Consider the following 14312-nt stretch of genomic DNA (forward strand, 5'->3'; position numbering starts at 1 on the left):
TCTGTCCCATATAAGCAGTGCTTCAATGGTTCTGTGGTCTTACTGGCATACTGTAGTTTTTTGTGTGACACTATGTGCTCTGAAACAAATGACACTGCTTCTTTCCCGTTGTTCTTTCACCTCTTTTCAGGTTTAGGTAAATGCACTACTAATTGCAAAATACAGTATTCTGGCAACTAGTGTATTCGTCAGAGCACAGCAGAACAGCTGTTTATTGATTCCTAGAATAAATTTAGTACAGTAAACTTCGGCAGAAGCAGCAATGTGCTTGAGCAACTGCTCGCTTCTACAGATCACGGGTTTGAGAGGCAATTGTATGATTGTACGTAGCTCAGAGGTGGAACCTGGAAGTATGACACATCTCTAGGGGTTAACATGAAAGATCACTTACAACTAGATAGATGGGCACTCAGCTAGCCAAATTTTCACTCTATTCAAATCTCTATGCCAGATTAAAATTTATTAATGGCCAAGAGGGAAGGTGTGTCTCGAGAGTGCTGTAAGGGAAGATACAAACTGATAAATGAAAAAACACACTTACTAGGAGAAGTAATAAAGATCTTAATTTGAAACTATTTCTGCTTTGGAAATAGCAAACCAAGAAATAGGTATGCTGACAGAACTAGTTCTTTCTGTTTAAATTCCAAGATGAGACTATGCTTGTTTCATGTTTCCACAATATAGTCCCAGTGGCTGGAAAATGACAGCTGAGCTGCAAGAAATTGAAGGAAATGCAGCAAAAGTATTGAAGTAAATGTAACAAAAATCCTCAGAGTATGAAAATGATAGAAGGAAGTCAGTCATCCCTGTGGCTGGGAGCAGAAGGGTCACGCATCCCTTTTCTGTAAGGTTACACAAGAATAAGCCTGTCCTTTTTAGAAAGCCTCCGGACAATTATATGTCCTAGTGTATTCCACAGTGATTTTATAGATAACTTTTTTTTTCCTCCCAAGACTAGAAATTGTAACTTTGGATTTGGAGTTACCACTGGAGTTTATGCTTTACCAGTGAATTGGATCTAGGATTTTTTGGATGGAAATAAACCTGTGATTTCTCTGAGGCTGCACTGATTCTGTCCTGGGTGGTCGCCTCTCTTCTTTTTTTGAAGCTCACTGGTTTGCTTTTTGCAGCACTGGCAGAGGAAGAAATCACTAGTGAAGACAACAGGTTGGAATTAAACAAAGCTCATAGTCGGGTCAGAGACCTGACTAGTGTGATGCATTTTATTTACAGAAATCTCTGGTTACGGGAGGATGGGGCTCTCCTGGTGGACCATTCAGAATATATACTGCTGCAGTAGCATGATGGGTGCGGGCACACCAGCTGCAGGCAGGGCTCCTGGCCTCTGTGTGAAGTCCCTAAAAGTAGGCACAGTGTGCAAGCACATACTGAAAGCACTGCATGTCTGCTTCTTGAAGGGCACTGAAATGCAGGTCTGAGATGTAAGGGAGCGCGGCTGCTGAATGGCCAGTCCTGGCTTTGTCCCCTGCAATTCCTTTAGGTGTTTCCCTCCTCAGCTGGAAGTCACTGACCACAAGTACAGGTTGTTGGGCTCAAGTAGATTGAGGAGGAGGAGTTGGTTTTCCCAGACTCTTGAATCTCTGGTGTCAGAAGCAGTTTTGGTTTTCCTGGCTGCAGCATCAATAACAAAGCATCATTCTTCAGTTTGATAACCAGCTGATTTCAGGGCTACTCCAGACCCACATTTCAGTGTATCACATATTCTAGTGATTTTTCGCTCTGGCAAAAGTGCCTGGAGAAGGTGTGTACGAAAAGCTTTGAACCCCTCTGCCACCATGAGAAGAGGTTCTTGGGTAAGCCAGTCCATGAGACTGAATATGATTTCTCCAGACTTTGTCTCCTAGGAGAGAAACTCTTACCCTGGAGATGAAAATCAAAAATGCAGAACAAAACGTCCTTGGTGGTCGTTTGGGGGTTTGGTGTTTTTTTTTGTAAATAAATGGAATTTGTCAAAATCCTAACAGATTTTATCAGAACTGTTTTTCTATAAACAGTTTTTTGTTGTTTAGTTTGGGCCCAAAGAAGGCCTTTCTGAAAGAAGTGGACAAGCTTTCAAGCAATCTATGTTGGCATAATAAGTATCAGGAAATGCAAAAAACCGAGGCTCTTGGTCCACAGTGATATCTTGCAGCCTTTTCTAATTCTATTTAAAATGTAGGAAGACTTTAAAATGGATTAATTGAAACATGCAGATTTGGTGGGGCAAAGTTCTACCTTTGCACTGCTGTTATCTTGGGCGAAATAGCATAAAGCGATGGGTTGGTTCTGCCCTCTGGCAGCCTGGTTCTGCAGAAATGGAGCAGGTTTACAGCAGGGAACGTTACCCAGCCCTGTTGGTGTACTGGGAATGGGACCGAGTGGTGGGTGTTGGTAGAAAAATCACATGCTCTTTCTAGCCAGTGTGCCACATTGCTCATATATGGCATATGAAATGCAGTGCTTTGAGAGTAAAAAGGGGGATATGTTTCTCTTACCCCTTGTCATGGTGAAAAGTCAAGAGAAGTCTCTAGGCAATGACTTCAAAATTATCACTGTCATTCATGCCACGTAGCACTGGGTCAAGAGCTGAACAGCAGCCAGCGTGTTACACTGAGCTCTATGAACGTGTAGCCATTAGTGACAGAACAAACAAGCTTACAATTATTATGAGGGGGGACACATCCTTCTTGGAGTATAATCCATTTGTAGAGTGCTGAGAAGAAGAAACGATCCTTATGATGACTATTCTATAACTACACACAACTGCATAATGTCTGCATCTCACGTGTGGAAGCCTGATCAGACCACAAGTCTCCCTAGTATAGTAGACTTATTCCCAGATCTCTCCAGTAAAACCCCTCTCCCCCAGCTCTAGCAAATTCTGCTCACTGGTGCATAATGCTTACAGTCGTCCTGTTTGTGTGTTGTCCAACAGGTACACCCCGACTACAAGGAAACAGAAATCCCTGTGGTAAGTTCCTGAATACCTGTGTGCTTGCACTGGATCCTGTTTCTGAAAATCTCCAGAAGTAGTGTTCCTTTGAGTACAGAAATCATAGGTGACGAGTAAACTTAGGGTGAAGGAAGCGATCTCCATGCTTGCTCTGAGGTACAGGGTTTGGCTGTATCATAAGGACCTTCACTGTTGCAAAGGTTGGGTATGGAAAGGTTTTGGTCCCACTGGTAGGAGAGGGTATATTACGAAGGCTCTGGGATGTTGATTGTTGTTTTGAGGGTAAAAAGATTATGGTGGGAGTCAGACTATGTGCACTGCTTGGTTTCATCCTCACAGTGAGTAACTTCCCAAGGGCAAGCTAGAAAGCCTCTCGGATTAATTACATGGGGTATCCTGGTTCTGCACTAGCCAGAAACAGGATGTGGGGATGCAGAAGATGACCATCACCTCAGCCTCTGGGTTTTCCCCTTTAGGTAGTGCACCAAAATTTCCCAGTGTCTAAAGTGCCCAATAACACCAGCCGCACAAAGCGGTCGGGTGGCCCCGCTCCTGAACTACAGCAGGCACTCTCTGCTAGTGAGAGGCAGTGCGTAGAGACAGTCGTCAACATGGGGTACTCGCCTGAGAACGTCCTGAAAGCCATGAAGAAGAAGGGACAGAACATAGACCAGGTAAGAGCTTGTGCAACGGGAAAGAAACCCTTGATTGGATGCTCATTCTGCTGAGAAACAACCTCGGGTTTGCAAAATGGATAGAGGGGAATACTTTTATTCTAATAGGGGGTTGCAGCCTGTAGCCACTGTGATATTAACAGCTAGAGGAGCTGTCACCTGGCAGTAAAGGCTCCCAAAACCAAAGAAAAGAGTGTCTGCATATGTTTCTGATGAGAGACTGTTTGAGTCAGCCACACTTGTGGGTGCTGGGTTGCAGCTGCACTGAGCTTGGGATGAGCCCTTAGCTCCACGTGAAGCTGGGAGAGGTACTGGGTCTTCCCAGGAGCCACAAAGCCATCCAAAGGAAGCTTAGTGTGGCAAAAAGGCAGCTGGCTTCCCTTGTTCTGAGCACAAGGGGTTACGATGCTGACGTCTCTCCTTGTAGAGAGATTGGCCCCTTGGAGGCTTATGACAGCCCTGAAGGGCTCTCGCAAGGCACCACTGACCGACTTTCTTTTGTGCGCTCTGGTTGTCGTGCTTCCTGCCTCACGTGTTGCCTCAAGCGCTTGCTAAAACGAGGTCACAGAGCATAAAGCACTGCAGGATGAAGCGTGGCTCCGAGTCTTGGATCCGCTTCAAAGAAACATTTTAAAGCAGGGAGAGTGTGGCCAAACTTTCTGTACTGACGCTAGGCAGGCTGTGTGCTGCACCGAGCATCGCCTGGTGGGACTGTGCCTGGGGAGGAGGGGTGTCCCAGCAACTTCTGCTTGTGGAGCTGATCTGCTTGCCCACTACCTATGCATCGAGAGTGTTTTAAGCTGTGCGCTGGAGTGAACTGTAGTATCAGATGGAAAAAATGGCCCTAAGGAGGGTGGTTTTAAATCCTGCTGTACTTGCAGACTGCGTTCTTCCGCCTTCCTAGCATTACCTAGTTGTCCTCTCCCCATACCTCTCAAAGCTGAGGATGGATAAGAAATGTGGCAGCAGTTTCTGGACATGTGAGCTGGGATTTGCAGCTCACTCACCAGTATGCTGAGTTGATATTAAAAGGCTGACTGCTTTCAGATTGCATCAGCTCTTGTGGCTGTCTGAGAGGAAGCTAAAAGCTGACACATCTTGACTGCTGGACCTACAGTTCCATTTTAAAAACTTGTAGTATAAAAAGCACAGTCAAACTTCTGCCTTCTGCTCAGTGATCAGGCATGGAAGGCTAAAGATAGGCTTCTGAGACGGTTTTGACTAGAGTGGAAGATGTTCAGAACTGATGGGAGAGCACAGGAGGACAGAAGGGCTCATCTGTTTTCTCTGAACAAGCTCTTGCATAAAGAGCATCTCAACTCTACTAGGAAGGACTTTATCTTGGTTCCTGGTGAAGCATGGGGTAGAGTCGTGCTCAGCCCCTCTGCAAGTGCAGAGACGGTATTCAACTGCGTGCTGCAAATGCCACTCTGCAAACTTAGTTTCTTTTCTTCATTTCCCACAGGTTTTGGATTACCTGTTTGCACACGGACAGCTTTGTGAGAAGGGCTTTGATCCACTTCTTGTTGAAGCAGCTTTGGAAATGCACCAGTGTTCAGAGGAGAAGGTGAGGGTGCAACGTGCTAAGCAATAGAGAGAACGTGCTGTCATAAGGAATACCAGCAGCAGTTCCTCTGGCTGGTGTAATTCTGGCTTTCATGGTAGTGCTGCCTTGTTTCCAAAAACTGACTACCAAAGGACATCTTTGCAGTGATAAAGCAAATATGTGTTAAAGCATTAGAATTCTTCTGCATTGTTTTATTACTCTCACTTGCATGCATTTTTATGGGGACAGGATTTTTTTTAAAGACCCTGCTTGTTCTGGTTGTAATATTTTGAATCCAGAGCTCTCTTGTGGGCAAGGTGCTTGGTACGGAGACAGTTAATTTCAGAAGCAGCAAATTGTCTTTCAAACCCTGCCAGCCTGCCTTGGCTGTGAATTTTCTCCCTTGTACAAACGCATCTGCCTGGCTGCTCAGCAAATTGGGTTAGGGCTCTCTCTGGAAGAAGCTAGAAAATACAGGTTTTGGGGTCTGGTTCATGCCTGGCTGCTTTACCAGCACCAGAGGTACAGAGGCAGGAGTGGGTAGCCAGGGCAGAGAACAGCAGGATCTTTTACAGTCTGCCAGCCTGTTGTGTCCCAAGTTATTACATGAAATCTTTAGAGGTGCAGTCCAACCCCCACAGACATATATATGCTTTCCTGCCTTTCTTGGACTTAGTGATGGGCTTGCAGGAGCAACAGTGTGAAGATGGGAGAAGTGACTGAGTTCAGGAAACACATTTGCTACTTGCTTAACCCCCAAACTGGAAATGGCTAATCTTCTGATTGCCCATTTCAACCTGCTTGCTTGGTTTTGGGTTTTTCTTTCCTCTGGAGCAGAGTGGAGGCACTGTATATGGCAGAGGATTCATAAAAGTCTGATCAGCTGATTCACTTCTTGTCACTTTATTTTTTCAAAGCTCGGGGAGGATTTGTGGTTGATGTTGGTAGTATTGTACACAGTGTGTCCAATGGGATTTGTGCTAACCCCCCAAGTTTGCCCTAGATCTGAAGAGCCAGTTGATAGCAAGGGCTACTGTACTGTTCCCAAAGTTGAAGTAACTTTAAAAAAATTGAGATGCAGCAGGAGCTGCTCCTGCTTGCAGGAGCTGCTGGAGCAGGGTGCCATTAATCAACATTTTTGGGAGCCTAAATTGGGCCAGGCTGATAAATTTCCTACTGGGAGAGAGACACCCTCACAGACCGAGCTTTGCTGCCCTTGCTGAAGAGGATTTTGGAAATGCAGGACTGCAAACACAGGGGACTGAAGGTGAGGCCCCTGTGGGCTACTGCACCCAGAGCTCTACCAGCTCTGGTGTGAGTGGACTCTCTCCAAATAGAGCTGGAACAAGCTGTACTTGGGGAGGAGGAATCCACCCCATAGGGTGCCCAGTCACTGAAGGCTGGCTCTGTGCTAAACCTCCACCAAGCACTGATCCTCTTTTCTTTTGCAAATAATGGACTGTGTGTGTCTTTCAGATCACAGAACTTCTCCAACTAATGAGTCAATTTAAAGAAATGGGCTTTGAACTAAAAGACATTAAGGAGGTCTTACTATTACATAACAACGACCAACACAACGCTTTGGAAGATCTAATGGCCCGTGCAGGAGCCAGCTGAAAACACATTCCTGGATTCTCGGCGTGCAACGGAGCAGGACCAGCCCCGCCACCTTCACATCCAGTGTGACTTGCTCTCGGCAGGAAGGAGTCTGGCTTTTCACATACATGGGAGAGTGACTGAGCAAGCCCACTTGCCTGCATCACTCCAGCATTTCTCTTTCCACTGAGAGCCACCTTTCTTTCTTAAATTAAATTTTTAAAGTGTCCTTTCCTAAGTTTCCTTTTTCCAGCTTGGCCACGGAGAGTTTAGACTGCCCAATCTCTACTGGAATTGTACATAGGTAGAGACAGGAGTGGTTTCTCCCCCTCACTGTTGCACTGGAGTTGGACAGAAGAATACTAAGTTGGTTATGAAACTAGGATGCTTTGGTTCTTTGAAGCTGCTTTCATGGTGTCTGCTTGTACTGAATTACTTGACTGTCACAGTCCAGATTAACTGGTTAAATTTGACCTTTAGTGCAATGGAGTTTTATTTTTTGGTTGAAAGTTAGTCTGTAACTTAGTAAAACACTGGTTCAGAAACCGTTGCTATGCATAAAGAGAAAAGCTGTTCCTCTTGTGGTTTTTTTTTGGGGGGGGGGGGGTTTACCCACACATCCAACACTTCTGCCAGACATGAGCATCCAATGCCGAGTGGTGTGTAAGTTCTCTTGAAACAGGTAAGCTGTGAACTCTACCTGGACCTGCAACTTGTGTTGGTTCTTGAATCTGAAGGCAGAGAGCTGGGGCTCAGTATTCTTAATCCCCCAGGCTTGTAGGATATTTAAGACAATGCCCTGCTAGGAAATCAGTTATCTTTGTTTTAAATAATACTCAGTGTGATGCAGGAGGTTTCTTTCAAGCACTTTCTTTAAAACAAATATACTCACTGCATTAGTTCCGTTTTTCACACTGCTATAGAGTTATGTAATAACATCTAGTACTAGAAAACAGGTTTTGGGTTGTTTTTGATAGTTCAAAGTATTACATTGTACATTGTTCAAGTTCTAAATACATAAAATATCAGCAGTCTTGAGGAATCTTTGAAGTAATTTGCTAAATATTTTGATTCTGCAGAAGAACAACTAATAAAACCCTCAAATATAACTCCCAGTGTCATGGTTCCCATCTCTCATGCTCTTTGGCTTCAGCAGATGAAGAAGGTGCTGGATCCAGCCTGCTCAGGTGCTGCCTGTTCCTGGAGGCACGCATGAACACTGTGTTGGGCAGAATGGCCAGAGGTCTCTGGCCAGGCGGCTGCAGTGGTGGAACATGCTGCTTTTTTCTGTGGCTTATTTTCGTTCTGTTGCAAAAACCAAGCCTAGGGATCAAAACCCATGCTAGAGCATGGAGCTGGGAGCATTGGACTTCGGGAGGGGAAAACAACTCAGCTTGTTGCCTCAGCTTAGGTTTTTCGGTAGGAGGTTTTAGCTCATCAGGGTCCTGAAGGAGATGGCTTTGTCTCTGTTGTTAACCGTGTATAACCAAAACATCTAATTTGGGTCCAGTGTTAACTCCTGGAGTTCTCTGTGAGGTGCTCAACTATGTTAGTTACATACCTTTACTTAAAACAGAATGATGCTGAGGAGAGATGTAGCTGGCAAGTATCTAGGAGATGTGGAGATGGATGATGAGTAGGACTAGGGCAGATTGCCTTGCATCGTATCCTGAAGCATTGAGCTTCACCAGCTTCTAGTGGTGGAGCGGAAATTAAAACTTGTCTAAGAAGGACATTCAGCATCTGGTGGGTCAGCAGCTGCTGCCTCTGTGGGTGCAGGTAAAGCAGTTGCCTGGCTTTCCTTCCCAGGTGAGAAACGTGACAGTTTGAAACAAGGAAATGGGGTTCCTGATTGATCAGGAAAGCTGGAAAACAAAATTCAAAACTGCTTTACTGTCACGGCTGAGAGCATTTGGTTGTGTTCTGGTTCTCTCAGAATTAATATCCAAACAAGTCTGTGTCTGGTACTAGACAGTTATGAAGGGGCAAGAAGTCTTGCCAGCAAATAAACAACTATTTAGACCAAACCTTTGAATAAAATAATCTCTTTGGTTGCATTAATGTGTGTTAAGTTTTTTCACAGTTGTCATCCTCTGGCTCTTAACCCCGCTACAGTAACCACTCTGCTTATGGAGACTGTTGTAGAGGTGAGAGGAGAGAGGTGAAGATGGGAAGTGATACCTGTGAAACTGGTCACCTCCTTCCAAAGACATACCCATCTGTGTCTTCCCCAGTGATGTTGCTCTTACTTCAGCAGTGAGGTTTCTGGATTTACATCACCGGGTGGCTGAAGGCTGGAACCATGTTTCTGGGGTGCCTTCTCACAGAAGGAAAGAGCATGGAGTGAGGGGATTAACCTGGTGGCTTAGGGGAGAGGCACTTCTGAATGTGTAACAAGTGACACCATGTCATGACACTTGAATGTTGTTCTGGGTGCCATGCATTGCTAGTGACTCTGGTACTGTCAATTCTTTCCTGTCAAGTTACGAACAAAGCTCAGCCTGGACATGGGGAGGTCCTGCTGATGGCTGGTGTGGGGCTGGGCTCTGCCCTGCTGCTGGCTGCTGAGATGACTGCATCCCCAGTCGCACTTGAGACATTAGGGCTTTTCCTTAGGTTCTCAGGTCAGATTGATTTATGTCCCCAACACTTAGCACTGCTTCGACTTTGTCAGAGGTGGTTCTGCTGCCTTGTGCTAGCTGCTGCCAGATACTGAGGTCTGGGTGCCTTGGTGGAAAGGCTTGTGAGGAGAAGTGTAGAGGCAGAGCCAAAACTGGTGGTTGTACTTTGAGCCAGAGACCCCCTGAGCTGCCTCCTGATGGTTCCTGGCCAGCAGCAGCCTGGTAAGGGTGACTGAAGAGCCGTCTGTCACCCACACAGCAGCCATGGGGGTCCCACTCTGCCTGTACATGGCTGGAGACCTGGTGGGATGAGAGGTGCTGCTGTGGTCACTGCCTTGTTTTGAGGATGACTTCTTCCTGGGATCTGACAGTCTTCCTCTGTGCTCCAGGGCTGCAGTGTGCCCCGAGGCTTTCTTTGGCCGGCCTCGTGGCTCCTGCAGCAGCTTGGCTCTGCCAGAGCACCCTGGGCAGTGTGGGTTGCCAACCCCAGAGCCCACATCAGCAGCTTTTCTGCACGGTGTGTGGCTGGGCAATTCTCCATGCTGGGGAGATCGCTAGCTTCTCCCAGCGGTGCAGCAAAACCTGGTGCGAGGGTTGTTCTGCTGGTGCCACAGACTGTCCGGGTCGGCCGCATGTGGCTGGTGGCTGGAGGACACCTTCTGAAACACCAGCTGCGTCAACAGGCCAGCTGTGAAGGGGATCCTGATTCCCAGCTCAGTTAATCTTTTGCAATCAAACAAGCATGCATTTTGATCACATTTACTTTAAAACAAATTTTACCAGAGTTCTGTAGTAAATCAAATTTTATTTTAAATAATGTCAATTACTCAAATAAAATATCAAGCATCTGCCATGAGCATTAATAGCCTTTGTTGCACCTGAATACAAACATGAACCCATTTTAGTTCTGCATTTATTTGATTGTACATGGCCAGGCTCTCTTAAAATCTTAGACTGCTGCAATGACAAACACTTTCACACACGCTCCTCAGGTTGAAATGAAAACCACTCATATCAGGTGTCAGTGCAATATCAAACAGCAGGAAGGGGATGACACTTTTAAAATGCTCATTTTCACACAAGAATTAAAGCAGCATCTAGGTAATAACCTTAATAGCAGAGAGAAAAACATTACTGGTTTTGACAGCTTTGGTAGTTTCCGTTGCATACTAGAAGCCCAGTTTTGGTATCTCCTGGGCATGCAGCACTTCAAGCATGTCCATAGTCCTGTTATTGCCAAGGATGGGTGGTTTTTCACAGCCAGGGCTGCTTTTTTTATTATTTTATTTTATTTTAGTCAAGTCTCACATTCAGTAGAGAAAAATGAAATTCTGAGAGCAGACTGATAATAAAATCTTACATTTAACAAGATATAGTCTTGTGGATTGGCTGGATGGCTCCAGTTTAAAAAATATTATCAGACCTTGGAAAACTGCTTTTTTGTTGTTGTTTTGTTTATTTGTTGTTTCTCAGTGTTCCTGGCCATTCCTCCAGGGAGCGAATAGTTCCTGCTCTGGGAACTTGCACTGGGGCTCAGATCTGCCAGACAGACTTGCCTTTTTCACAGTAGACTGGACAGGATTCACAGGTGGCTCAAATTTGGTAGCTGACTTAACTCCCATCTCCTCTTTTCATGGAAGTTTTTGGTCACTCATCTGTTTTGTTGCAACTATCTCTGAAAATACTGAGGTTAGGACATGGCACTATGATTGTGTGAATGGCTCCGCCTTGTGTGCTGCTTTAGAAATGGCCACCTTGGGTAAGAGACTGAAAATACCTGTAAATGTACTTTGCTGAGCTGCTCTTTAAAAAACCTGAAAGTACCATCAACCAATACTCATTGCCCAAATGTCAGCGTATGTAGAGGGGAAGTTTTCCTCCCTAGCACTGTGTTACTGGCTGGGCATCTCATTTTCTTGTGACCTGTGCACATGTCCTACAGTCTGACATTTTCCTTGGCTCCAAATGAAGTTACAAAGCTCCTCAGCAGCTCCCCAGTAGCCTTGTTTTCTGTGTGCTTGCTGAGAAAGTGCTGGAGAAACTACTGTAAGTGCTCACATCCATTTATGCTTTCAGAAGGTACAAGAACTACCCAGCTGCCATGTGTTGTCCTCACCTTACCCATGGGAAAGATCTCCCTGTCCCCAGGAGGTGGAGGGAGGCTTTCTAAGAGTTTATTGTTTTAAAAGGGAGCTCGGTTTAATGCCTGCTCTTCCCTCCATGGTTTTAACAAGATGCCGGGTGTCCCACTGTTTTATAGCTCTCTGGTGGCTGTGAAGCACCCCTGCTCTGTGCTGTGCACAAATACCAAAATACCACTGACACTAAGAGTCTTGCTCCTGGAAGCCTCATTTCTCTGGGCAAGGAAGGCTTCTGAAAAGGGGGCTAGGAGACCTGGGTTCAGGTGTGATGTGCCACTGACCTGTAACCTGGACAGAGGAACCATCCTGAGAGCCATAAACTCAAACCCTGGAGGGATGCTGCTCTATGCTCCACAGAGTAATCCAGTCTCAATTGCAAGATGGAGACAAATCAGTGCTAAAAAAACCCCCTAGTAGTCAGGGCACTGATGTAGGACTTCTGTTACGAGTCCTCCCCTTGCACTTCTGTTCCCCAGGGCTATGCTGTGTGACATTCCTGGGAGTGTTTGCACCAAATATGCAACCCAGATAACTGAGTGTCACTGCGATTACTGTATTGCTGCTTGGCCAAACCTGGGCTCCTTGGGGTAGCTGTAGAAGCAGGCAGTAAAATTCACAGCTGGTCAAGCAGCAGTGTCCCCTTACCACTGGCATTTCTGGCTACTGAGCAGGCTTTGATTGAGCTACTACAGGCGTTACTGAGGAGACACTGAGATGGCCAAATGTGCTGCACCAGTTCTAATTTTGGAGCGGGAGCACTCACACAGCACGTTTTCAGCTGAGCATGTTTCCAGGTCACTTCCGGCTTCAGCAAGTAGACTTGTTTTGTGGTTCAGATGTGATGCATGCAGCAGCAGAGCTTTTGCAGGGCTCCAGCTGATGTTTCTGTAGTTCTTGATTCAAATACCAGCTTCACATAACAGCACTGTTAGCAGCTTCTGAAATGCCACAGCCTCTAACCAGACCCTCTTCTGATGCAAAAAATCAATTCTGTCAGCCCGGACAATGAGCACACTACAGCTGTGCCATAGTGCAGAGATCAGACATCATTTGTAGCAGGTAGGCTGTTGGCCTCTCACTGTTGGCAGTGGTATGAAACCCACATTCTTATTAACACACTCGATGAGCCTTTGGTACAAAGTCCCTACTAAACCACTCGTTACCCATGACTTAAGCCACCTCTTTCAGGAGCCCTGGAGTGTTTGTCCCAAGCAAAGAACAAATGCGACAACAGCCTGCCTTCTTCTGAAAGTGACAGCACTTCTTGCCCTGGCCTTGACTTCCATTTAGTTGGGGTCTAGTTACGTGAGTGTACTTAACAAACAGTGGCTCCTCTCTCTTTCCTGGCTTCTGTTTGCAAACACTTTTCTGGATAGCTTTTTTCTGTTCAGACCTGCGTCTGGCTTCAAAGTGTTTTTTCTTTCTCCCTCATTTTCTTGGCAACACAGAAGTGCCTTTAGCATGTGAGAAGCTGCTATGAATACTGTGGACAGGACTGCCTGCTGCTTGGTGAGATATTTAAAAGGCTGCTGAATTGTTATTCTTAAGAATGTGGCTTACTGGTATTAAGGAAATACAAAACCTTGTGGTGCCAAGTAGTCATCTCTCATTTACTCAGAATTCTCTCCATCCTTATCTAAAATACACACTAATCACTAACATCAAACCAAAAGCTATCCCCTACCCACCCACACTCTGCATCACCAAGTGCAGCATTTCCTGACTGGAAAAGCTGGCTGTTTCCATAGCTGGTTTTGTGCATGTGTAAGCAAAGAAGGTCTAAACTGGTGGAGGTGTTTGCAGGGACATGTCAGTGCCAGGAGAGGCTAAATAGAGCTGAAGCTGGGCTCGCATCGTTTGGATACACTTTGACTTCAGTACCAAGACTTCATCCAGCTTGGTCACGAAATTCTGAAAATCCTGGTGAAGAAGGGAAAAGGAAAGTTTAGGGAACAATAGTAGCAGCAGGTTGGAGAAAAATCAGCGTATTTTATGCACTGTAGCAGAAAATAAAAGTATGTTTTCCATTCTCCAGCATAGTAGATTAAATCAGTGTTTCCTTATTAAAGTCCTGACCCTCACAAATACCTAAATAGTTAGCCTCTAAATACCGAGGATAACTTACTCTGGTAGTTTTATCTGTTTGTGAAGTTACAGCTAATACAATGGTTTAAAAATAAAAATAAAAACAAAAAATAAAAATAATACAAAAAATAAAAATGTATAAAGCACCTGTTATCACCCTTCTACACCAGTTAGCTTTTCAAAGGTTTGGTACAGGTACCAAAGGTTTGGTACTGGTCATCTGACATGCAGTTTACAATGTACTGAACTCTGTTCCTGACACCTCTTGGATCTAGCAATCATGAAAATAAATGATGAGCTGGGCCACTCATTGATCAGACATAATAGCCCATTCTTGGGAGATGGAAGGGACTATTTTACATCAGGTCACAGGGCCAGTCCAACTCCTGCATGGCTACAGGTCTGCTAGATCTGACATGAGAAATACCAGCAGTGTATATAGCCTCGGCCAAGGGGAACTCTACCTTCCATAGCAACCTGCCACACGGATAAAAAGTGATATGAAACTGTGATTAAAACTGAAATGGAGGCAGTTATTTTTAAGTAGGGCTTGTATTAATAAGACAGCACTCAGACTTGCTCTGCTCTCCAGCTGAGAGTAGAGTTTGGTGCCTCTGTTCACAGGTCAACATCTAAGACACTGGGAGGTGTCAGCATCCTCAGGGCTAGGGACTTCACCTGCCACCACATGAAAAT

The 14312-nt window shown here is 45.4% G+C and overlaps 2 protein-coding genes across 6 annotated transcripts in view; one reads left to right on the plus strand and one right to left on the minus strand.

Annotated features, from left to right (window-relative positions):
- The window catches only part of UBAP1 (ubiquitin associated protein 1), a 38029-nt gene extending 30684 nt beyond the window's left edge, over positions 1-7345 (plus strand). For 2 of the 3 annotated variants that reach the window (XM_072861017.1, XM_072861018.1), the window contains exons 5-8: positions 2936-2971; positions 3430-3627; positions 5093-5194; positions 6650-7345. In XM_072861017.1, the coding sequence (XP_072717118.1) occupies positions 2936-2971; positions 3430-3627; positions 5093-5194; positions 6650-6790 (477 nt within the window). In that variant the 3' untranslated portion in view covers positions 6791-7345. The remainder of the gene's footprint in view (positions 1-2935; positions 2972-3429; positions 3628-5092; positions 5195-6649) is intronic. The other variant, XM_072861019.1, reaches the window with a different exon arrangement.
- Positions 7346-10148: 2803 nt separating this feature from the next.
- KIF24 (kinesin family member 24) overlaps positions 10149-14312 on the minus strand; it is a 33816-nt gene continuing 29652 nt past the window's right edge. For 2 of the 3 annotated variants that reach the window (XM_072860032.1, XM_072860031.1), the window contains one exon: positions 10149-13451. In XM_072860032.1, the coding sequence (XP_072716133.1) occupies positions 13311-13451 (141 nt within the window). In that variant the 3' untranslated portion in view covers positions 10149-13310. The remainder of the gene's footprint in view (positions 13452-14312) is intronic. The other variant, XM_072860033.1, reaches the window with a different exon arrangement.

The sequence above is a fragment of the Ciconia boyciana genome, chromosome 4, assembly GCF_034638445.1.
Source record: "Ciconia boyciana chromosome 4, ASM3463844v1, whole genome shotgun sequence".
Classification (NCBI taxonomy): Eukaryota; Metazoa; Chordata; class Aves; order Ciconiiformes; family Ciconiidae; genus Ciconia; species Ciconia boyciana.